General features: G+C 39.6%; 1 protein-coding gene across 2 annotated transcripts in view; it reads right to left on the bottom strand.

The window, feature by feature from the left end:
* Positions 1 to 26,681, bottom strand: part of DOCK2 (dedicator of cytokinesis 2) — a 494,284-nt gene that overhangs the window by 265,219 nt on the left and 202,384 nt on the right. For both annotated transcript variants that reach the window (XM_034779264.1, XM_034779265.1), the window contains exon 27: positions 17,832 to 17,927. In XM_034779264.1, coding sequence (XP_034635155.1) covers positions 17,832 to 17,927 — 96 coding nt within the window. The remainder of the gene's footprint in view (positions 1 to 17,831; positions 17,928 to 26,681) is intronic.

The raw sequence follows: 26,681 nt of genomic DNA, 5'->3' as shown, positions 1-26,681 counted from the left end.
ATAGATACATCCGCTACGTCTGATGTTACAGAAAAGAGCTAAAGAGATATTAAGTCACTCAAATTGCTCCTTTGCTATTTTCTCTGTTTTATTTAGCCAGAACATAGAAATTGACAACATAAATAAAACATATTACCAGGTTACAAATAGGTACTTTAGATCCTCCAATGGGCATATGTGACACAACTACAACAAAATGTGATGTGTGACTTTCCATTACAGTGCATCAAATAGGAAAAAGGAGAACAGATGGCTCCGGAGACATACTGCTCAGTTGTGTAACATCAGGATTAGACTACAGATATATAGATTTGTAGATAACAAAACTAGTAATGTTGGGCAGAAAAGATTTTACACCATAACAGTCTACTGTGTAGTGTTTCAAAGTAGCTCCCATAAGAGGAGTAAAATACACACACACACACACACACACACACACACACAGAATGATCCCATTTGATAACATTGGTATACAAAAATAAAGTAGGCTGTTATGAAAAATTTGACATATTTATGTGAGAAATACACCAAGCTCTTTGTAAAATACTGTACAGCATATGACATTATATATATACCAAAATTACTGTACTTGAAGTTACTCTGTTTTACAGAGAAAGTCAATCTATTTCTTTTTTAAAAAACAAAACAAAATGTATGAATAGAATCCTGAATCTGGTATGACATAGGTTACAAAGCTTTTCCCCGCCTGTAGTTCAATAAAAAATATAGTTGTCCTATGAACAGTCACAAGACTTGGTAATTATGCTAGCTCAAATACAGAGCACCTTCCTAAAGAAATGTAATAATCAAATGTAATGTTTTGTAAATTTCTAGACTGTTTTAATGGGATATTATCTTTTGCAATAAACTAACTTATTTTTTTTTGGTTTCAAGACTCAATTAATAAATATTTAGGGGGAGTACAGAGGAAATGAAAGATTGCTCTTGAGAAAGGAGGAAGGATCGGGCATAGTATCCTTTATAAATTCATATTAATTAGATTCTCTAGGTCAGTGGTTCTCAACCAGGGGTACACGTACCCCTGAGGGGTACATAGAGGTTTCCAGGGGTACATCAAATCATCTAGATATTTGACTAGTTTTACAACAGGCTACATAAAAAGTACTAGCAGAGTAAGTGCAAACTAAAATTTCACATAGACCAGGAGTCTCAAACTCCTGGCCCATGGGCCATCTGTGGCCCACGAGCCTCTCTAATGTGGCCTTCGGGACTCCAGCAGTTTTCGGGCCGGGTCTCTCCCTTGGCCCCACCTGCTGCCCCCGGGCGCTCCCCCCTCAGGGGCCCAGCAGCGCAGTGGAGCTGAGCGGCATCTGACTGCTTGCTCAAGTGGCTGCCGGCCCTTCCCTGTGGCCCAGGAGTGGTGCGGGGCTGTGCCTCTGCGCACTGCCCCTAGCCCGAGTGCCCCTGCGGTCAATGGGACGCTGTGGGGGTGGTGTCTGGGGGCAGAAGTGCACAGAGACCCTCCGGCCCACCCCGCCTTGGAGCTCCAGGTAAACACCACACCCACGACCCCCTCCGAGAGCCTGCATCCCCACCCCCTTCCCACACACCCCCTCCCACCTCCAAACTCCCTCCCAGAGCCTGCGCCCAGTCCCCACAACCCCAGCCCACAAATTCCCTCCCAGAGCCTGCACCCCCTCTCCACACACTCCCAGCCCCCAAATTCCATCCCAGAGCCTGATACCAGACCCCCTCCCCCACCCGAACTCCCTCCCAGAGCCCAACCTTTCATCCCTTCTGCACCCAAACTCCCTCCCAGAGCGTGCACTCCAATCCTCTACCACAAACCTCTCCCCCTCCCCCCGCAAACTCTGTCCCAGGGCCTCAGGCAAGTGGGGGCGGAGTTTGGGGGGGGTTCTGGGTGGCATGAGTTACATTGGCCCACTGGGAGGATTTGAGGACTGGCACTGGCCCTAAGGTACATTGAGTTTGAGACCCCTGACATAGACAATGACTTGTTTATATTGCTCTATATACTATACACTGAAATGTAAGTACAATATTTATATTCCAAATGATTTATTTTATAATTATAATTTAAAAATGAGAAAGTCAGCATTTTTTCAGTAACAGTGTGCTGTGATACTTTTGTAATTTTAGGTCTGATTTTGTAATCAAGTAGTTTTTAAATGAGGTGAAACTTGGGGTACACAAGACAAATCAGACTCCTGAAAGGGATACAGTAGTCTGGAAAGGTTGAGATCCACTGCTCCAGGTAGAGAAGGAGAATTTCAACTCTCAGTGGTTTATTTTCACACTTCAAAATATATCACACTGTATTATCAATCATTTTAGCTTTGCAAATTCTTGCTCTGGTTATAACTTGTGAACAGTGATGTGTACTATGCCAATCATATTATGGTTCTAAAGAATGCACCTTTTTGATCTCCCAGTATGAAGCAAAGGTGTGAAATAATGGGATGATAGAAACCATATAACACCGCCCCAGTTGTCAGGGGACAGGATCGAACCTGGGACATTTGGAGCTTAGTGTATGAGTCTCTACTGTATGAGCTAAAAGCCACATGGCCCCTAGCTAAGGCTGTAGCAGAATCGTTAATCTCTAAGTGGTCTCAATGCCAATAGAGGGGACAGAACACCATACCCAGGAGGTGTGCGGGTTACAACTGCACCAAAAGAACTAGGTGAAATGCAAAAGGCCACCAAATCTTAGAAGGACGTATGGGTCAACAGTGTTCCAAATAAAAGATCTGGAAAGTTTTGCTCTCTCATGATCCTCTTCTTAACTTCCCTCTCCACCCAAGAAAAAAGGGAGAACTCCTTAACAAATAACATGCCAATGCCTCACTTTGTTCAGGATCCTTACTTCCAGACATGCTAATTGCTGAAACCCACATAGAAAGGGGACTGTCCAGGTAAGTTATTACCGATAAATAGTTGTCTTCTCAACAGATGCAACTTGGACAGTTAGTTTCAGATTCTTACATAGGCTCTCTGTAATGTCACTAACCAAAGGCATTTGAACATCTTCATAAACAGCTGTTTGTTGGAGAAATTCATTTCTTCGGGTAACTTGGAGGTGATAGGTAATGTATAATAGATAACCTGTTTACTTGGATAACTAATTACTTACCTTTTTTTTCTCCTCTGGAGTTTCAGTATTCAGTAAGATTGGGGAAGACCATAAGAGAAATATGCTCACTGACTAACTTCATGAGGTTTTCAGGGAGGTTACCACCAGAGATATGAAAATGAATGAGTTATGAAACTGAACTGTTTAAAATGACATTCCACTAACCTGAAATTAGTAATAAAAATCAAAACCTTGATTGCTGGACTGGCAACAGCTATCATGTGGATAGGGACATGTCTAACAAAGACTTGCTAATCATTTGGTGGTTGGTCAACAGCAAAGCTATAATGAATGTTTTCCCTGGACTTATGCACTTCAGATGAAGTGTTATTTGGAAAAGAAACAATGATGACCACTTCACATTCAGAACTAGGGTTTTAAACCTGGATAGAGTGAAAACATACCTAGATGCTTAAATGATAAGCACATCCCAAGTTCCTGGATAGGAAACATAATAGAGGTAGTAACTCTTCATCCAAACCAGGGCTAGAACACCTGCAACTCCTCAGTTGATGTTGGATGCTCTGTCTTGATTAAATCATTTCCTCTATTACATGCAAGCAGGACTAGTTGGTACCTTCTCATTCTCTTTGGGTCTGTGAAAAACGTTAACTCAGAATGAAATTTGCCATATAAAGCAATATTGAAGTCTGTCACATTATTTGTTCATAAGCTTTCATGGGCTACAGCCCACTTCATCAGATGCATAGAATGGAATGTATAATAAGAGTATATATATATACATACAGAGAAGATGCCATACCTGTTCTAAGAGGCTAATTAATTAAGATGACCTATTATCAGCAGGAAAAAAACTTTTGTAGTGATAATCAAGATGGGTCAATTACAGACAGTTGACAAGAGGTATAAGGATAGTTATCATAAGGAAATAGATTCAAGTAGTGTAATGACTCAGCCATTCCCAGTCTCTATTCAAGCCAGAGTTAATGGTATCTAATTTGCAAATCAATTCAAGCTCAGCAGTTTCTCGTTGGAGTCTGTTTTTGAAGCCTTTCTGTTGCAAAATTGCCACCTTCAGGTCTATTACTGAGCGGCCAGAGAGGTTGAAGTGTTCTCCTACTGGTTTTTTGAGTGTTATGATTCCTGATGTCAGATTTGTGTCCATTTATTCTTTTGTGTAGAGACTGTCCAGTCTGCCCAATGTATATGCCACAGGGGCATTGCTGGGCATATATCACATTGGTAGATGTGCAGGTGAACGAGCCCTTGATGGCGTGGCTGATGTGATTAGGTCCAGTGATGGTGTCACTTGAATAGATATTTGGATAGAGTTGGCATCGGGCTTTGTTGCAAGGATAGGTTCCTGGCTTAGTGTTTTTGTTGTGTGATGTGTGGTTGCTGGTGAGTATTTGCTTCAGGTTAGGGGGCTCTCTGTAAGTGAGGACTGGTCTATCTCCCAAGATCTGTGAGAGTGAGGGATCGTCTTTCAGGATAGGTTGTAAATCTTTGACGATGCCCTGGAGAGGTTTTAGTTGGGGGCTGAACGTGACGGCTAATGGCATCTAGTTATTTTTCTTTGTTGGGCCTGTCCTGTAGTAGGTGGCTTCTGGGTACTCTTCTGGCTCTGTCAATCTGTTTTTTCACTTCAGCAGGTGGGTATTGTAGTTTTAAGAACGCTTGATAGAGATCTTGTAGGTGTTTGTCTCTGTCTGAGGAATTGGAACAAATACGGTTGTATCTTAGAGCTTGGCTGTAGACAATGGATAGAGTGGTGTGTCCTGGATGGAAGCTGGAGGCATGTAGGTAAGTATAGCGGTCAGTAGATTTTCGGTATAGGGTGGTGTTTATGTGACCATCGTTTATGAGCACAGTAGTGTCCAGGAAGTGGACCGCCACAAGTGCCACAAGTACTGCTGTTCTTTTTATGGATACAGACTAACATGACTGCTACTCTGAAACCTGTCACATTATTTGTTGTAATACTAATGTTTGTAGTGCTCTGAATTGTATATCAAAGTAGTGGCTTTCAGCAGTTCAGTACAGATGTAACACTGAATTAATGTAAAATGAGAAAGATCTGGGGACTGTGCTAGCGGTAGCATGACATAAAGATGCCATTTTTATTAGGACTACTGCCAATGTTCTGTTTGGGGTAGAGTGGAAGTTTGTAGACCCTGCTATAAAATATACCCACTTTTACCTGGTCTTTATTACTTAATGTGAAGAAAAACAAAGTAGTTCTGTACATGAAATATTTAAAATGTACATGGGGGTATTCTACCTTTTTTTTGTTCAGTTAAACAAGGTCAATGTGTGGTCTTTCAATATTCCTCTCATTTGCACTTTCAGTGCACCATTATATACTTCCAAGCAGAAAGCAGTCTGCATTTTATATAGAGACTTAGAGGATAGAGAGTAAATCACACACCATGTTTCCCTATCATGAAAAGTTTCAAACCACTTTTCATGCATGTTTCAGTGTTTACGGGTGGAGCTACCAAACAGCTGACAAGGATCAACACCACCATAACTTCACAATGAAGCTGTCTTGTGTATTTAAATAATAATTCTCTGCAGAGCTGTGGAGTGCCAAACCAAATTTCCCTCATCATCTTCTTCCCTTGAGTGGAGTGTTTGCCTCCATCTAAACTGACTTTTTCTCGCAATCGCTTGAGTGGACCTCACAGCATGCAGTTAGCTAGTCTTACACTCAAGGCAATGTCTTCCCTTACTCTTTGAATGACAGTGGGCAAGGAACAATAAGAAAAAAACATCAGCCTAAAGCTAACATACTCCTCCCCTTCCTCTTCCCCCAAAAGGGCCACACCATCAGAACATTAACCCTTTCATCCCTGTCAAAAATGTTTGTGGGATGTTGTAATTCCATACCCCTGCAGAATTCTAGCCACTGTGAATTTTACAGGGTTATGCTTGGCTTTGAATGTTTTAATGTTTGCATTGTGTTTATCATATCGTGAATGACTTATTTTTAACTATATATGGTACATTATGAAGTAGAAAGGGTAATATTAAAATCCAAATATCACTTATATTCAAATAAAAAGAAGCAGAGGACAAATCATTTGCCTATATTTTTCAAGTACTCTGCAACTTTGCTCTCTCTCTTTTTTGTGGCAAATTAATATACAGAATGGCCTTAGAATCCTATCATTCAGCATACAGCTTAACGGCTACATTTAAGGTGCAATTATTAGAAGAAAAAGTGACTCAGAAAAATGGACACAGTAGGGTTCCCTATTAATTCTCCCTTACCAAATTATTTTAGTTCCATATTAATTGTGTTCATGTCAAATTCTTTCAGTCTACAGAATAGGTCAGAAGATTATTTTTAACTGTTTGTTCTCCGAACCTAACCAGGAATATGAAAACCAAGCTGTGTTTTCTGCCCTATGCATCTGTACCAGTAACAAAGGTTCTGAAAGTCAAATTTAACTGACAATTTTGTGGATGACAGAATAAAATCCAGTTTACTCTTTCATATGGCTATTAACTCTGCAGGAGTAAGAATTTGTCTGTCAGTAAACAGATGTGACTCTCAGATGCACTGAGAGCCAGTAAGTTGACTAAGGTATAATTTTTAGTTGCTTTCTACTTATATTGTATAAATCATAGTTATTGTTTCAACTCTTTAGTCCTGGATCCACAGAGTCAGTTAAAAACACTGCCTAATTCTCCATTAGAGTCAAAGGGAATTCTGTGCACCAGAGTTATGGGATCAAGGCAAAGGTTTGCAAAGTGTTTTTTGATTGTAAGTAAAATATATTTTTCCTTTTTGCTCTCCACATGGCAAATGTCTCTGGCTTTCTTTTTTTGAACTATTAACACGTGTAATACAAGGATTTGTCTTATGTGTGGTCAGGTAAGAGAAGTGTGTTGCTTAGTGTTTTGTTCAACATCAATCAACCTTAATCACTAATACTGACTTTTTCCAGTGGACCAGCATCAGAAACAAAAATATTCCCATATCTGGAAGAAGACCGCTGGTTATCTATAGTAGCTATTTCTATTTCTTACAGTGACTAAATAAAAATGGTAGTAATTGTGCTGTGTTTGTATTTCTTGGTATTCATTTGGGGAATATAATCTGCCAAATTCCAACAATTTTATGTCAAATGCTGGAAATAAAATTACTGATGGTATTTCCATTTTATAATGTTTTCAACATGTTTTGCAAACAGGCGCTAGTGACATAAGTATTATTCCCATTTTCAATATGGGAAAAATAAAACAGGCTGGTTAGGAGAAATGTCCAGGACAACATAGTGGGTCAGGGTCAGAGTCAGGATTAAAATACAGAAGTGAATAGCTCCAGCCCCAGACCATGCACAGACTACACCTGGGTCAGTTAGAGAGTAACTAAACCATATCCACACATCCTATGAAGTGTGTTTGAGCTCTGTAATGTTATGTATTGTAATTCATACCCAAAATTTCCTTTAAAAATTAAATATTTTAGTTTAGTAAATGCTTCTGTCTGATGGTAGTGATTTTTATCATGTGATCATAATTGTTCAAAAGCAGGAAGAGCAGTGATGACATGGAGTACTTCTAACCAAGGAAATATTTCAGAGCAGAGATTATATAAGGAGCAATCAGCTCTGTACTGCTTCAGAATTGGAGTTGGTTAAAACTTTTCCAATTTCAGAATTTGAAGCATTTAAAAACCCTTGCCAAACAAAAGTGGTTAAAAGGTGACTGAAGTTCAGCTTGTCCTGTATACTCAGGATTCTGCATTAACATCCCTGATTGTAGTTTAAGTGTTTCCCACGTAAATCTGATGTGCATAGTGAACTGCTCTATGAACTTCGCTAACTACTTTATTGTTTCATGTTAAGATTATGGAGGTTAAAAGGTCCTGTTTCAATACATTTTCAATTCTAGTCTGATGTATAAGGTCAGAGTATTGAGAGTAAAAGCAGTTCAATGTTGTGGTTTATTTCATGAACTTTAGTTTACCATGCACATGTGTGGGGCATCTTCCACTACATTGCCTTACTTCAAATAACCTCGCATTTTCCACTTAAATTAATTTATTATTAATAAACACCTACCTAATGTAATGTGTTGGATTTTCTTAACATAATCGGTATTTTCATGTACCTGAGTGATCCAAAATTGAAGTGAAAGTCAATGAAAAGACTTGCATCTGAAGAAGTGAGGTTCTTACCCACAAAAGCTTATGCTCCCAATACTTCTGTTAGTCTTAAAGGTGCCACAGGACCCTCTGTTGCTTTTTAATGAAAAACCCAATACTTTTTCAAAACCCAGGAATAAAAATCAGAAAAAAATGAAAATAAAGGGCCTTATCTACAGAGAATGGTACGATTATTAAAATGTTAAGTGTACATGACAAAATCGGCAGTCCAAAAATGTAATTTCAGGCTGTCATCTCTTTTCCTTGTATGCCAAAAGCACTGCATGCTGTAGGACAAGTGATGTTGTAGCCATGTTGGTCCCAGGATATTAACGAGACATCGTGGATGAAGTAATAGCTTTTATTGGATGGAAAAACTTCTTTTGGTGAGAGAGAAAAGCTGACACAGAGCTCTTCTTCAGGTCAGGCAAAAGGGCTCTGTGTAGCTCGAAAGCTTTTTTCTCTCACCAACAGAAGTTGGTCCAAAAGAGATATTACCTCACCCACTTTGTAGGACAAGTGAGTGATTTAGGAAAACAAATATTTTCTAGCTCACAAGAAATTCCCAAACAACATACCTGCTTTAGCATTAGTTAAGGTTGTTCTCATCAAACCAAACAATAAAAAAGAAATACAAAGTTAAGGATTAAAATGTTATAAAGTCAAGCACTCAAGATAGGAAATGTCAGAACAAGAAATGCTCATGCAAACTTGATTTAGTCCCTCATACATATGCATTATGATGTAGCCCTTAATTAGATGCAAAGTGACGAACTGTGAAAAGTTTAGTGTAAGAGACTAGCTCAGCATCAGATAGGAACTAAGTGGCAGAAGCAGGATAGAATCCAATTTTCTAGGGAGGAGTTCAATTGCCCTAACCATGAGACCATCCTTTTCCGTCCTGCAATCCCCTGCTTCATGTCACTACAGACCTTCTAACTTCTGTAACCAATGAGGCAGGAATCCCAAAGACAACAGACTGCTTCACTACACAATCCTGATTCACCCCCCGATCAGGTCCATCCTGTGCACTGAATGAATGTATGAATGAATGAATGAAACATAATGTGGGATCATGCAATATGGGATTGTATACTGCAAGATATTTTTCTAAACTTAATTTTCATTTATAACTCTCCAAGCACCTTACAAAGGCAGGACACACTGTATTATTATCCATGTGCAAACATTAGCACAGAGAGACTAACAGCCACAACAAGTAAGTGATACAGGCAGGAAAGACTCAACAGATTAAAATAAAAACTACACCTGAAAATCTATTTGCTGCAACAATCAATAAAAATAGTGGTGGGTAATCTAATGCAGTGGTTCTCAGGCCTGGTCCACACTAACCCCCCACTTCGAACTAAGATACGCAACTTCAGCTACGTGAATAACGTAGCTGAAGTCGAAGTACCTTAGTTCGAACTTACCGCAGGTCCAGACGCGGCAGGCAGGCTCCCCCGTCGACGCCGCATACTCCTCTTGTGGAGCAGGAGTACCGGCGTCGACGGCGAGCACTTCCGGGATCGATCTATCGCGTCTAGACAAGACACAATAAATCGAACCCAGAAGATTGATTGCTTACCACCGGACCCGGAGGTAAGTATAGATGTACCCTCAGTAGAGGTACGCGTGCCTCTGGGGTTATGTCAATTCATCTAGATATTTGCCTATTTTTACATCAGGCTTCCTAAAAAGCACCAGTGAAGTCAGTACAAATTAAAATTTCATACAAATTACTTATTTATGTTGCTCTATATACTATCTTATATGGCCATGTGTATATACACTGTATTAGGCATGCATTCTAGGTCATTTACTTATGCATGCAAGCATGTAAATGACATTGAAGCTGTCATGGTGTGTATGTGGTTGCAATGTAAGAATGGATAGATCTTTAAAACGAGGAGCTGAAAGCGGCGGTAGTGGCAACATTCAAAATTGTAAGTACACCTCTACCTCGATATAACACTGTCCTCAGGAGCCAAAAAATCTTACTGTGTTATAGGTGAAACCGCGTTATTTCCAATGTGCTTTGATCCACTGGAGTGTGCAGCCCCGCCTCCCCCCTGGAGCACTGCTTTACTGCGTTATATCCGAATTCGTGTTATATGGCGCCCCGTTTTGGTTTGTTTTTTTCGGGGTAGAGGTGTAATTGAAAATGACTGAAAATAAAACCATAGTAAGTTCTGCAAGGAATATATTGCTTCTGGATTCACATCTACAAATAGCAATCCATCTCAAGCTTTGTGCTTCCTTTGCGGAGGAATTCAATCAAATAACAGCATGAAGCTAGCACATTTGCAACAATATTTGAAGACAAAACACCCTGTGCATGCGGGCAGTAGAATTTTTTCAAAGAAAGCTTTGAGTTCCAGACTTACCAGCTTAAAATGAAAAAAAGCTTTTGTAAGCACTATACCATCTGCTATATGTTTTAAAGTGAGGTGAAACGTAGGGTACGCAAGACAAATTAGACTCCTGAAAGGTTGAGAACCATTGATCTAATGTTAAAAACACATAGAAACTCATTGATCTCACTCTTTATTTAAACTAGAGAGCGACTTAGTTTTCTATCTCCCACTTCCAAGAAAAACTTTTTTAAAAAACATTGGTGTGTTACAATAACAATCAGGGCTAGCTCCAGTGTTTTTGCTGCCCCAAGCAGCAGGGGAAAAAAAAAAGCTCTACCTCCACCGCTTATTCAGCAATTTGGCGGCAGGTCCTTCCCTCTGAGGGGCACTGAGGGACCCGCCACCAAATTGCCACCGAAGACCCGGACGTGCCGCCCCTTTCCGTTGGCCGCCCCAAGCACCTGCTTGCTGCACTGGTGCCTGGAGCCAGCCCTGATAACAATGAGAAGTCCAGAGCATTTTTTTTTCACATTTAGTAGATGTTTGTTTTCAAGTTTGTTCCTAGCACAATAACATTTACATACTTCATGGGTTTATTTTTGCCTATCCATTGTGTCCATGGCTACCAGCCTACTGCTTTTGTTTGCTGGTACCATAATGATGTCAGTCTGATGAGTCAAACTGAGTTAATGCCAGCTTTTCACTGAGTATTAGATTTCAAGGAGTGCACAAGGTGTATTATTAACATCATCTGAACATTTTCATGAAAAGACTTACTGAATGGAAGGTGTCAGATCTCTTGATAGGTTTTCATCTTAAGGTTTTAAGTATATTTCAATTTCTCTTTTGTGTCTCTCCAATTTTCCAGCTAACATTATTTAAGGCTCAGACACAAAATTAAAAGATGCATTCTAAAATTATTCCATTGTGTTCTCTCAGGAACGGTACAACGATATATGCCTAGGAGCAAGCATTCTCTGTTCATGGTTTGAAACTGTTAGGAGGGCTGCAGACAACCTGATAGAAGGAGCTTCTCACCTGCGTGTCCCCCCACAGACACTGTTTATGGTATCTGGCTCTATGTATATCAAATACTACAGGTGCCAGCAGGGATGGAAGTGTCACGCAGATTACTAGCAACCAACCTCTAATAAAAAAGACAAAATCTACAGCAAATGGTGTCTGACTCACCTTATTCTAGCTGCCAGACTACAAAAGCAACCAGAAATCATTTTAATAAGTCTGTGTCTGATCTAAATAGTGACCCTTTTTACTCATACTCCATGCATTTATACTGCAGGCTATTTGATCTCTGAAGATGCTTTGAAAGCAGATTTCATTTTTCAAGTAAAAAATCACTTACAAACCTGTTATCACCCCCATTAAATTTAAAGCAAAAGGGACAAATTCATCCTAGCTGTAATTCCGTTTACACCCAATCAAGTTGAACCTAGGATACAACTGATCCAAAGGGCATTGTTAAATCTATATTTTCCACATTTGTGTGGTTTACTTTTTCAATTTATCTAAACATGGATAGTGAAAGGGGCCTGTATCCATTTCTAATTCCATGTTTTATTGTTGGAGGGACACCAGCCTGATGTTGTCACATTTGGGTTCATACAGAGGTAGCCAATGTTTAAATCTAAAACTTTTTTTCATTTAAATTACATCAAAACATTCCCAGGCAAAATCCTACACTCCTGACTGAGGCTCTCACTCTCATTGACAATTTTGCCTTAAAAGGAAGGATGTAGCCCCCTGATTTTTAAAAGGTATTTAGGAGTTGTTGAACTCATCAGTGATTTAGGAGTCAAAAATCTCATATTCAAAAGAGATTTAGGCTCTTAATCCCATTGACAGTGGATGGAGTTTAGACCCCTAACTCAGTTAAGCATTGCAATGCTCGTTGCAGTGATGCGTAAATACTTTTAAAAATCTGAGTGTTAAAGATTTACTCATCTTCTTTAGTGTTAGACTTTAGCAACTGTTTGTCTTTCACAGAACGACATTTGGACATAACCGTCAGCATCCCTCTACATCTGCTATAATGAAATCTTTTAAAATATTTTCTTTTAAAATAACATGATGTTCCCTTTTAAAATCTCCCATTGAATTTCTTCATGTGACAATTTCTTGTCACAAATAGTTTCTAACAAGCTTTTTACTTGTTCTGACTTTTTTTTTTTTTTTTTTTTTTTTTTTTTAAGAATTTACATTCTCTGCACACAAGGACAAGGGAACCAGGAAGCATTTAAACTTTTTATATTCCCATCAATTTTTGCTGTGATGACTGACTTTCATTTGGTTCATTACGACACTAGGGCAAAATTAGTCACTTAAAATGGTGTCTTCCTAGTTCCATAATACTAGCAATATTAGTGTCACAGTAATTCTGCACATTTACAGGGGGAAGTGTCCACACTGCACTTGGTGTTAGGTCATTGGAGCTCCATGACTACAAAATTAAAGCGACACTGTTCACCTAAAATTATATCGTGCAAGTAAACTAATGTCCTTAACAATGCTACTAGTAAAAAGCAACAGAGGATCCTGTGACACCTTTAAGACTAACAGAAGTTAGTCTTAAAGGTGCCACAGGATACTCTGTTGCTTTTTACAGATTCAGATTAACATGGCTACCCCTCTGATAAATGCTACTAGTGACACCCTTGTTACACCAAAACAAAATTCAAATCCAATTTCCTCATCACCTTTTTTTTCCTCTTTTATTTTCAGTGACCAAGCTCAGAAAAATGCACCTAATAAAGTCACTTTCAGTTCATTTATAGTTTGTTTTACAGTTGATTTCTTTATGCTGCAATGTAGCTGTTTCAAACCCTGCATTAGATATTTTTATTGCATTCATTACATTTTTAAATAAAATGTGTAAACTTGTCTACTCATCTTTTTTTCCCTCCAAAGTTGAGATCAAAATCTAAAGGGATACCTTTGGCTTACTCAGGCTTCTGTCTGAAATGTTTTAACTTGCTGTGCTTAATTAGTGTAATTGAAAGAGATTAGTGAAAAAGAAAATGGCTTTCCCCATTTGTTCCCTCTGTGCAATGGCGTCACTCAGTAGAATCACTTTGAGTACTTCCCCTGTATAGTCAATTTCTCTTGTTTGTACTGTTCTTCACACTGTAAACAAACTCTCTTAAAAAAAGATAAATATATTAAATCCAAAAGCAGCACAGGGAGTTGGCATCAAATGTACTTCAAATTTATTTTTTAGTTTAGGTTTACTAGATTTAAGCTAAGTTGACATTGTTATAGTAACTGTCATAGCAGTTCATATCAGGCATCATTTCAAGTTCCATAGTTGTAGTACATTACATAGAACAGCAATAATTTAGATGAGATGGTGGATTGTATCCCTTCCTAGAGAATTTCATAAGTTATTTGAGGTTACTTTTTTTCTGCTTTCCACACTCAGAAGGAACTTCAATTAAATTTGAAACTTACACCTGTCCAAATGATAGCTGCAAGCCAACATCAAAACTAAAATTTTCTACAGAAAACACTAATTAAAAATGGCTTAAGCCATCCCACAGCATCCTATCTGTATTTCTAGAGTCTCAAGCACCATAGTTTTTATAGTAGACCTCAGATTATCTACGCATTCTGTAGAAAGCCACACTGCATACTTATGCAGATCACCTCTAAAAGTTATAGTAGCCAGAACTTTCAGAAATTGTTTAGCCACATCAAGAATCATGAAAACAATTCTGATACACCAGCTCAAAGAAACAGTGGCTGTGATCTCTACGTTGTAATCCCTGGTTTCTTTTGCCAGTTCTAGTCTTTCAAGTACTTAGGTTACTAGCAGTTAGATGGATTGCGGAAGCAGTGTGTTCCATCCCTGACGACTCTAGTGAGCAGTTTGCACCACTCCACATTTTCCATGCTATCTTTTCAAGGACAAAGTCTAAGTGGCTTGTTTGTTTTTGATTTAGGGATTTGGTGGAAGGAAGGTGTTTTTATTTTGTTTTAAATGAAAACAGATTCTTCTTTATTGGTCACACAGGTCAATTCTGTTAAGAGGCTCTACATCTCATACGTGGGATGTTCTTTTGATAGAGGATATCTTAAGGCCAAATATGCATGTGCATCTGAAAGGCATGTACCTCTGAATACAATGGGATGCATGCAGGCATCCAGGTTTGGACCTTAACATTGAGTGCAATTTTTATGAGCAAGTTAGGCTTACTCATAAATTACAGTAAAAGTACTTGCTTATCCACATGCCTTTTCAACTGACTGCAACAAACCCCATCTTCATGATGTAGTACTCATCCTAGTAGGCCTGCTGAAATTTAGCTTGTATTTGTGATTTAGATTTTGTTTCTGATCATTCACCATACTCAAAACCACTTCAGCAATATTCATCTACAGATTATATACACCTCTACCCCGATATAACGTGGTCCTTGGGAGCCAAAAAATCTCACAGCCTTATAGGTGAGACTGCGTTATATCAGGTTCGGTCCGGTACAGACTGGACCAGCTTCTTCGGTGGTGATTTAAAGGGCCCGGTGCTCCAGCCACTGCGGGGAGCCCCGGGCCCTTTAAATCACTGCTGGAGCTCCGGCAACGGGGCTCAGGCGGGGATTTAAAGGGCCTGGGGCTCCCCACAGCGGCCGGAGCCTATGGCCCTTTAAATCACCGCCGGGGCTCCAGCAGCTGGGCTTGGGTGGCGCTTTAAAGGGCCCAGGACTCCCCGCTGCTTTACTGCGTTATATCCGAATTCGTGTTATATCGGGTCGCGTTCTATCAGGGTAGAGGTGTATATATATATAATGTGCTCAAAACCAGAGCCTCTGCATGCATGTACAAGTAACCTTCAAACCTCCAATATGCAACCAAAATTGACTTTCAGAGTCATTAGATCTCCATCTAAAACCACTTCTGACTTCTTCCTTACTGTATCTCTCTCTCTCACTCACATACACATAAAAAACTGACTGCACATTTGAGACTTACATGGAGTGCTGAAAGGTAAAATATTTGGACTCTGATGGATCAATGGAGAAATGATTTCTGGAACTGACGGACTCCCACTTTACCTACACTGGCTCTAGTGCTAAAATGTTCAAATTGAGGGATTGTTAGCCAATTTCCCCTCTGCAGAATTCACTATCCCTTGCATTCTAATTCAATAACTCTCTCTTATAACTTGGATGCAAACCATTCAGCTTTACAAATCCAAACCAACATCTTGAACTTCATCTGGAAATAAAAGGAGCCATTGCTGCCTTGGGAGGACAAGCCCAACCTTTAAGTAAGTGATATGTAGATACTTTTCAGAAGAGCATAAGAATTTATAATGCTGGGGATTAATGTAAAATACATGATACAGTGTTACTCCTTTTGATCCTAGCAGCTACCCAGAAGTTCAGGGTCTAGCAGATTGTCCTAGTTAGAGGTAGAAATAGGCGGTAATCAGATATTTCTTTGATGCAGTTTTGTTTATCTACAACGTCCTGTGTCTCAAAGTAGCTTAATTTCCTCACCGCACCAAGAGCACTCTTTCAGCCTGCATCCCACCCGTAACCTCTCCCCAGGCTTCTTCCAGAGCTATACACCAACATGGCTGGGCCCACGATTCCTGGGGGGCTCAACCCCCAACCTTGTCGTGGTTACGAGGACTCTGCCACACAGGAGAGTGAAAGGGGAGCCCTTGAGGTCAGGCAGGCCTCTGGGTAAAGGAAATGGGAGCAAGGAGTCAGATCCTTGTGCTAGCCCATTTCACCAAGGTAGTGTATAAGCCAAGAAAGTTCCCCACAATAGCGGGACCATTCCCCCACTTACACTGGTAACCCTAGTCTAAATCTGGGTGGATTCACATACCCCTTTTGTTTTAGGTGGAGGCTTGTGATTAATTCATCTTTACAGCTAAATTAAGTGAAGGGTGCATTCACACCCATCAGTCTCAACAAAGTTTGTGACCCATGCAGCCACTTTCCCAGCCTAACAACAAACAACATACAAATCCAGGGCCAGATTCTGCAACTTTTACTCCCTACAAGTAGTACTATTAAAATCAATGGGACTATTCATAAGAGTAAACACAGAAAGCACTACAGAATCTGCCCCTAAATTAAATCATAGATCAGCATGAGTAACCCTAAAACCATTGGCTCTGCCCCCACAGCATTCCCAGGCCATGGAGCTGCGCATCTCCTGCACTGAGGTTAGCATCTCCAGTGACTATGGCCATTTGCATGCAGCATTCATCAGATTGGGACAAGAGATTGATGTTCCCACTGTAAAGAGTCATTGACAAAAGATGGACTTTTCATCTTCCTTCCAGACACAGAGCCAAAAAAGCAGCTAGTTCCATAGATTCATAAAGTTTAAGCCCAAAAGAGACTTTTAGATCAAGTCTGACTTTCTGTACATCACAGACCATTACATTTCACCCAGATAACCCTGTATTTAGCTTAATAACTTGTGTTTGACCGAAGCATATTTTCCAGAAAGCACCCGGTCTTGATTTGAAGACATCAAGAAACAAAGAATCCACCACTTCCCTTCCTACTTTGTTTCTATGATTAATCACCCCTCACTGTTAAAGAATTGTACCTAGTTACTAATTAGAATTTGCCTGGCTTCAGTTTCCAGCCACTGGTTTTTCTTAGCCCTTCTCCGCTAGATTAAGAGACCTTTAGTAACCAGTGTTTCCTTCCTGTGAAGGTATTTATACACTGTAGCCAAGTCATCTCTCAGTCTCCTTTCTGATAAGAAGGATAATGTCCTAATGCTGTGAAAAACAAGAAATCTCTGAAACTCAGCAGAAGAAATGCTGAAGGGGCTGCAGGTAAAATCATTTTATATAAGCTATTCAGACAACCAACTTTAAGCAGGTACTTTCATTTTAAATTAATAGAAACACTGTTTTCTGTGAGGTAGATTCTCTTCTTAAAATACAGGTATTCAGTAACTCACTTCAACACGGAAGGGATTAACATATAAACAGGACAGTGGCTAAGGCCCAAATCCTGCTGGAAATATTCAGGGTTGTGCTCATCCTGTCTGTAACAAGTCCGCTTGTGTTAAGAGGGTGAACATGATTTAGCCCCTGTATTTGAAACCTGAAAACCAGTTTGCCAAAAGACCACCAAGAATGAATATTGCAGATACAGCATTAGTAGAAAAAATGGAATAAAATGGGTTTGCATGAAAACCCATCTTTAAGGCATGCTGAAGACTTTAAAAAAAATCATTTAAAAATACTACTCACTATCAAGGTGTCATCTCGCCCCATTGAAATAACAGTCCTGTTCACTGTGCGTAGTAGTTGTACCATTAGTTCTTGAATGTGATGATAAGTTGACTCCTGTAAAATAATATGAAGCCAATATTTACATAAACTCAATATTTTTTAAAGCAGAAGAAAGATTAGGTTAGTAACTACTGATGCTTTCAATAGTTGAATGGCATCCTTGAGTGAAGTAATGGACCAGTCTTGCTTGCCCTGCTCACATGAGCAATCCCACTCATTTCAAAAGGAATACTCGTTTCAGTAAGGCAAGCAGAATATGAGCCTTCTCTTGCCAACACCTCTCCCTAGTCTCACATTAGTTCCAGTCAATGTGGTTGGTTATCAAACTATCATAACGTCCTAGTGACAGAGAACATATGACCAAGAGAAAACTGAACAGTGGCACAAGCAGTTACAAATGCTAATAGCCACTAAAGTTGCTTTTAAAAAAAAGTTTTATGATTAAGGAATAATCGTACAGTGAAGGAAAATACCCTTGTTTCCAGGTTTGCATCTCACAACCAGACCACCACCCACTGTGGTGGTAATCCTTCTTCATAAAGTACTTAAGCATTATGCTGACAAATGCAGTTTAAAAAAAATATATAATATGGAAGCTACTGCCCGGATCCCTCACTAATCCTACTCTGCTAGTTAACCAAGAGACTTTTTGTCATGTCTCTAGTAATGCTTTGGGTTTTGTTTTTTTTTTAAACATAATTCTCAGAAATCACAGAAATGAAATCTTAAGTCTTTCACTCAAGACAGTACAACTGACTTCACCTGCCAGCAGACCATATAAGCAGATTTTTCAGACTTATGTAACTATGTATGAGAAGCTCCCAAGTACATGAGCCAGACCTATTTTTCATTTAACAGAGCTGTAAGCCTGCAGTTCTTCATTCATACTCTTTACTGTGTTCTATAGCTTCACATCTGTCATGGTAATCATTGGAATTTTACAAACTGAAGATGGTTGGTAGTAGTCTCAAGTGACATTTATGAGTTTTTGTTTCTGAAATACATGTCAAATTATAGCAGCAGCTAATAAGTTTGTCTGTATTTTTATCACAAAACCTATTTGTATAGGATTTATAACCCTGTAATAAAAGAAATCAGCAGTGTAATACAATTGGGAAAGTTCTCAAACAGATGTTTTCCAAAACTTTAAAATTTTTTCCTTTCCAAACAATTCAACATAATTTCATCAAAAAGTTTAGGGCAATATGATTCTGTTGTTAATTTCACTGATTTTTCTGAGTTATTAGTCACTTAATACTAACCGAATATATATTTTGTGGCTTTTTATACTTTACAAACTCATAATATCCTGCTGTACTATAATTATTTTGCTGCTATAGAGTTATTCCTCAGTTCATGTTTTTGACACAATGGGAATTTTCTGTAATATATTTTATGAAACCTAGCATGCCTCAGTTTCCCTCTGTACATTGCATTGCTACCCAGTGGGTACAAAAGGATTAACACTGCTACTGGAACAGTACAGGAGACAGGAGGTGTTTGCCCTTCGGTCACCTTGCTGTCTGGTGAAATGAAGAGTCGTTAAAAAAACTGTGTGAAGCCGACCCAAATCAACAGAGGGTCCAGCATGACAAATAGATGCCCCACAGACTGAACAGTCTATACCTAACAGCAGGAAACCCCAGTAGATGGGACTTGTGACCTGAGCTGGAGAACAAGGTGTAAAGGTGACTGGAAAGAAAGGCGGCCCTTTTGGAGGGACACAGGAACTCTAACTGGATGAATAAAAGGAGAAGAGAGGGAGCCAGAGATGGAGTCCATCATCATAGCTGGGCTGACTCATCATGGCACTGGTTTCACCAGGATGGCCCATGGCTTAACTTCTGCCCCTTTGTGCTAACCTAACCTTCCATACTCCAGGTGACTAATAAATGGTTATATTGTTTTGAAAAGGCTGCCTGTATATGCTGAGTCTAGTGGCCTTTTAAGCAAGGCTGAGAGCTTCTTAACGAGGCTTTGACCAATATTCCCTTTAAGGACCATTAACCAGGGGACAAGGCTATGCAGGGAGAATAGGGATTTAAAAACAGCTAGCTCCTAAGCTACCAGAGGAGCTAATGAACAGGAGCAGCTAACAGGGTTGTTTTGCACGGGAGTTTAGAGGGGGAGTCAGAGTCAGATACACCTCATTAGTATTCTCTACACGTAGGCCAATAAACGCCCCCCCCCCAAATCAAAACAAAAAACACAGAAGAAAAAAGGCTGCACAAGATCTGGTCCAAGAGGTGAATATAGCTGAATTGCTCAGTACACAAAAATGAGGAAGCTAGCTAAATGAAAATTAAAATAGTCACAAAAGAGAAATGCCTGCAAGCTGCATGGCAACTTTTTAGGAATGGTATCATAGAGGCTCAAACTGAAAGTATATCCCAAATTTAAAAAAATAGTAAAAAGACTAAAAAAGTGCCACGACAACTAAACAAAAAAGTAAAAGAAGTGGCAAGAGGCGTCCTTTCAAAACTGGAAGTCAGATCCTACTGAGGAAAATAGAAAGGAGCATCAAATCTCGCAAGTCAAGTGTAATTAGTCAAGCCAAAAAAGAATTTGAAGAGCATCTAGCAAAAGACTCACACTAAGAGCAAAAAAAAATTAATTTAAGTATCTCAGAAGCAGGAAGCCTGCCAAACCATCAGTGGGGCCACTAGACAATCAAAGTGCCAAAGGAGCACTCAAGAAAGATAAGGCCATTGCGGAGAATCTAAATGAATTCTTTGCAATGATCTTCACTGCAAAGGATGAGAAAGAGATTCCCACCCCTGATCCACCTTTATAGGAGACAAATCTGAAGAACTGCCACAGATTGAGGGGTAAATAGAGGTGGTTTTGGAACAAATTGGTAAGTTAAACAGTAATATGTCACCAGGACCAGATGCTTATTCACCCAAGAATTCTGAAAGAACTCAAATATGAAATTGCAGAACTACTAACTGTGGTATGTAACCTATCACATATATTAGATTCTGTACCAGATGACTGGAGGATAGCTAATGTGACACCAATTCTTTAAAAAGGCGCCAGAGGCAGTCCTGGCAATTACAGGCCAGTAAGCTTAACTTCAGTATCAGGAAAATTGGTTGAAACTATAGTAAAGAACAGAATTATCAGACACACAGATTAACATGATATGATGAGGAAGAGTCAATATAGTTTTTGTAAAGGGAAATCATGCCTCACCAATCTATTAGAATTCTTTGAGAAAGTCAACAAACATGTGGACACGAGTGATCCAGTGGACATACTATACTTGGACTTTCAGAAAGCCTTTGACAAGGTCCTTTACCAAAGGCTCTTAAGCAAAGTAAGCAGTCATGAGATAAGAAGGAAGATCCTCTCATGGATCAGTAACTGATTAAAAGACAGGGAAAAAAGGGTAGGAATAAAGGGTCAGTTTTCACAGTGAAGAGAGGTAAATAGCAGGTCCGCCTCCCCCCCCATCCCCCCAGGATCTGTACTGGGACTAGTGCTGTTCAACAAATTCATAAATTACCTGGGAAATGGGGTGAACAGTGAAGTGGAAAAATTTGCAGATGATTCAAAATTATTGAAGATAGTTAAATCCAAAGCAGACTGTGAGGAGTTACAAAAGAATCTCATGAAACTGAGTGACTGAGCAACAAAATGGCAGATGAAATTCAATGTTGATAAATGCAAAGTACTGCACATTGGAAAACATAATCCCAACTATACATATAAAATTATGGAATCCAAATTAGGTGTCACCACTCGAGAAAGAGATCATGGAATTATCATCGATAGTTCTCTGAAAACATCTGCTCAATGTGCAGTGGCAGTCAAAAAGGTAACAGAATGTTAGGAACTATTAGGAAATGGATAGAATGTAAGACAGAAAATATCCTACTGCCAGTATATAAATCCATGGTATGCCCACACCTTGAATACTGTGTGCAGTTCTGGTCACCCCATCTCAATAAAGTTATATTGGAAATGGAAAAGGTACAGATGAGGTCAACAAAAATGATTAGGGGTATGGAACAGCTTCCATACAAGGAGAGACTAAAAAGACTGGGACTTTTCAACTTGGAAAAGAGACCACTGAGGGAAGATATGATAGAAGTCTATAAAATCATGAACAGTGTAGAGAAAGTGAATAAGGAAGTGTTATTTATCCCATCACATAACACAGGAACCACAGGTCACCCAATGAAATTAATGGGCCGCAGGTTGAACACAAACATAAGGAAGAAATTCTTCACACAATGCACAGTCAATCTGTGGAATTTGTTGCCAGGGGATGTTGTGAAGGCCAAAACTATAACAGGGTTCAAAAAAGAATTAGATAAGTTCATGGAGGGTAGGTCCATCAATGGGTATTAGCTAAGATGGTCAGGGATGCAACCCCATGCTCTGGGTGTCCCTAGCCTCTGATTGACAGAAGCTGGGAGTAGATGACAAGGGATGAATCAGTCGAGAAATTGCGCTCTTCTGTTCATTCTCTCTGAAGCATCTGGCATTGGCCACTGTTGAAGACAGGATACTGGAATAGATGGACCACTGGTCTGACCCAATATGGCCGTTCTTATGTTCTTAACTCCATGTCACTTGTTCAATATCCCTGACACCTCTACAAGAGCAGAGTTACCAGATGTGTATTCCAGTTGTTGGCTTATCAACTCCAATATTTATAATGCTCTTCAGGGTTTCATTTATAAAAAGTCATTATTTTTTATTGGTATGCAGATTATATACACAAACTCTAAGTAGCTATCTTCGTTTTTTCTACCGTTACCATTTTGGCTAGTTTGGAAGCCTAAAAAGTAATGAACTGTTTGAAACACAACTCTAATAAAATGGAATAGCTTTTTATTGAATTAATAATGTTCTCTTAATGTAGGGTTTTTTGGGTGTGGAACTAATGTAAGTGCATCACATTCTACAACAGGGGTTCTCAAACCGGGGGTCGGGACCCCTCAGGGGGTTATGAGGCTATTACATGGGGGGTCGTGAGCGGTCAGCCTCCACCCCAAATCCCGCTTTGCCTCCGGCATTTATAATGGTGTTAAATATATAAAAATGTGTTTTTAATTTATAAGGGGGTTGCACTCAGAAGCTTGCTATGTGAAAGGGGTTGCCAGTAAAAAAGTTTGAGAACCACTGTTCTACAATGACTGATAATGACATCATAGCAGCTTGACACTTCCTGTGATATGGAAGTATAGCAGAAAATGTATACGTATGCATATCTGAAAGAAAACTTATTACATAATATTGAAATTGTGCTAAATATGTTTAAATGACAAAGTAAATTGTACTAAAGTGAGAATAATTGTTTTGCTCCAGACCTGAAGTACAATTATTAAAATAATTGTGATAAGCTTTTCATATTACAAATCAAAAACTAAATACATACATTTATTAGAAAACTCAAAAGAGTTGCTCTCTTATGATCACACTCAGAATTTAGATGGTGCTCTTCTGCTCTTGATAAATGTGGCTAGCACTTGGTAACATACATGGAGGTTACAATAGTAGTGAGAATATATTCAGAGATCTGTTTGTCAGCCTTGTAATGAAAACATCTGCCAGCTACATATGCTACCGTTTTAAGCAGCTCCTTTGTTTCAATGGAAGGCATCCTATTTATTTTTTTTACTTCAACACTTTGCATAATTACAAGCATTATTTTAATGTCAGACCTAAATTCCAGGAGATAATTAGCTTTTAATAATCTATCCTCATAGCACATTTTTCATATAACCTCCAGATCATGCTCCTGATGAATGTTGTTGTATTTATACCCAAGTGTGATCTTCTTTTTCAATCCTTTCTGTAGGTCAGTGATTCTCAAACTGTAGGTTGTGACCCCGTTTTAATGGGGTTGCCAGGACTGGCATTAGACTTACTGGGGCCCGGACCCGGGGCCGAAGTCCAAACCCCACCACCCAGGGCCAAAGCCTAAGGGTGTCAGCCCTGGGCAGCAGAGCTCAGGCTTCGGCTTCAGCCCTGGGCAGCAGGGTTGAAGCCCATGGGCTTCGGCTTTGGCCCCCTGCCTGGAATGGTGGGGCTCAGGCTTCAGCTTTGGCCTCCCCACCTGGGGTGGCAGGGCTCAAGCTTTTGTCCCCCTTCCTGGGGTCATGTAATATTTTTTGTTGTCAGAAGGGGGTCGCAGTGCAATGAAGTTTGAGAACCCCTGCTGTAGGTATTTTCCTTCTCTGAATGTATTCCAACATCTTCTGCCTGCTCATTGATGCCTAAACTCAGTTATTCACCCTTAGCCCCATAGGTCTTGCCTTGAAGCACACAGCATTTGATATTGCCATACAAAGGGAGAGTGCTGAGATTTAGCACTGGTTTTTTTTTTTTTTAACTGTAGTGTGTACTTACTGTTGAAGAAAAAAAAATCCTTGTACACTGTGACTTACTACACTGTGACATATAATTTTCCATGGTAAGATGTGCTGCTAGGTCAAATTACTAAAGAGTGTATTAGTAAAGGAGCAGGGAGGCAACATGCAGTTAAAAAAAAAGGAATTAAGCTGAAAAAGCCTCTATTCCTTGCAATGCTCATTTAATATCAGCTGAAAAGTAAAATAACCACTGAGCTAAGACATCTAACATTCACCCAGAGCATAAGTTAAATGAAGTAAAATAAATAACTTACAATGCAGACTCTAAGGATTTTCCAAACTCTAGTTTTTATCAACACACTTTGCCTATCCACCAGTGTGTGTTGTTACTTGGCTATGGAACACCGCCTCACACACAGCCAGGGCCAGGCTCTGGCTTTTTGGCCACCCCAAGCAAAAAAAAAAGTGCCAGAACAGCAAAGGAAAAAAAAAAAACACAACAAACTGCGGCGTGGCCGGAGCCAGGGTGCAGGGGGACTCCCTGCGCTGCAGACATGCCCCCGCTAGCAGGGTGGAGGGGGGAGAGAGAGAGAAGGGGGGCGGCCAGGGCTTCAGTGGGGCGCTACCACGCGGCCACGACCGGAGGCTCCGCACCGCTCCAGTCATCTGGGAGGGAAGGACGCGGCCTGCCCTGCCGGGCTTGCTGCAGGGTGCTCCCGTCCTCCGCGCCACCGCCCCCTACAGGGTGGCCGGAGCGGCACAAACAAACAAAAACAAACAAAAAAAAGCAGCTGTGCCGCCCTAGGATTGGGCAGAATGCCGCCTCAAACAATCTGCCGCCCCAAGCACCAGCTCGCTCGGCTGGTGCCTGGAGCCGGCCCTGCACCCAGCAGCTGGAAATGTCATCTCTGAGTTTTTTGATTGCTGAGCAGCTTTCTAACACTCCTGTGAAGGTGTGCAAAATTACTACCCTTTAAGAGCATTGGCCACATAACCACCCATATCAGACCTGAGAAATATCCGTTAATTCCTTAGAAAAAGTGTTCAATGTTACTTCATGAAATCTGCATAGATGGTTTTCTTTTCATGCAGAGAAGACACACCCTGTGTCACTGCTGGAATTGTAACACTTCTAAGTAGTCTTCTGGTAAGAATCCTTGTCATGAAATTACAGAGTGTGGAGTTCAAAACTGACAATTCTGCTGGAATTTTTATGTGCCATTCTGTAAGAGGTGTTTTATGCTTTGTCCCCTGTTAGAATTCAAGAGGTTTATATTAATCATAGTTCTCTTTAGTACATTGATTACCACTATAATTTGAAAAAAAAAAAATACAGGCTTTTTCAGGCTTGAAAAACTTCACTCTTGAACTTCAATACTTTTACATGGAAAAATTGCAACATTAAATATTGAGAGCCCTGGAATACTGATGTATTAGCACTGCCTCAAATGGCCAAGGAAATATAGGAACATTTAGGTCTACGGTGCATTAGCTCCCCTCTCCTGTAATCAATTTCACTGCTGTCATTGCCTCTCATACGAGGTACCAGACTTTTTTTTTTTAAATAATAGCATTACTAACATTTCTACTGCAGTTTCTTCTTTAATGTCTTACGCTTTTTGTATTCCTTTGGTAGTCTTTTTAGGCATAGGTCTCCTGCCTGTGTGAGGATGTTATACCACACATTTTCAGACAACTCCTAACTCAACATTTTAACAATCTGATTTCATCAATTGCATTATTTTAATTATTTATCTATCATGGGGCACTAATCCTAATCCAAAAATGCTACCATCACACCGCTCTTTAACAAAACTACAGTTGTTCCAAAAGCTGCAGTATTATTGACTTACGTGTCAATAACATGCCACCCTGTTCATCTATATATATATATATATATATATGCTGAAATTGCTTTGTAGTAATTTGTCTCTTGCTTATTCCAGAAAAATGTAAGGAATTATTTTGTCAGTTCTCAAAAGGATTTTCAATCTATGAAAGATTTTATTTTTAGCTTGTTATTGTATTCACTGTGCCATCCATGTTTTTACATCTTAATTTCTTCTTGGGTGAATTATTATAATGCTTCATAAATTTACTTTCCGGTGGAAGTCTGAAAAAACTGAAATACTACAAAACTGATGATCACCATGTGATATGCATGGAAATTTCCTACAATATCCTTGGGGGGAAAAACATAAACTTTCTCCAAATCTTCACATGCTTAGGACAGCTTTTTTTGAAAGGCATGCTTTATTTTACTGCACTTGGGAATGCTTCCTTTGAGAGAGTCATATCTTCAGTCCATTAAATTACAGGACTTTACAATTATTGGCTCTCTTTTCTTAGAACCATGTGAGGCAAATACTTCAGTAGAGGATTCTATTTATTTCTAACCTGTAGGCTGTACAATTAGTTTTGGGAGTGTGGTTTTGTTTTGTTTATTTTCAAACAATGTGTTTGGAAGCACTTGGAAACAAAG

Source organism: Trachemys scripta, chromosome 8 (assembly GCF_013100865.1).
Source record: "Trachemys scripta elegans isolate TJP31775 chromosome 8, CAS_Tse_1.0, whole genome shotgun sequence".
NCBI lineage: Eukaryota > Metazoa > Chordata > Testudines > Emydidae > Trachemys > Trachemys scripta.
The sequence above is the reverse complement of the archived record's forward strand: the minus strand, read 5'-3'. Positions and strand labels throughout refer to the sequence as shown.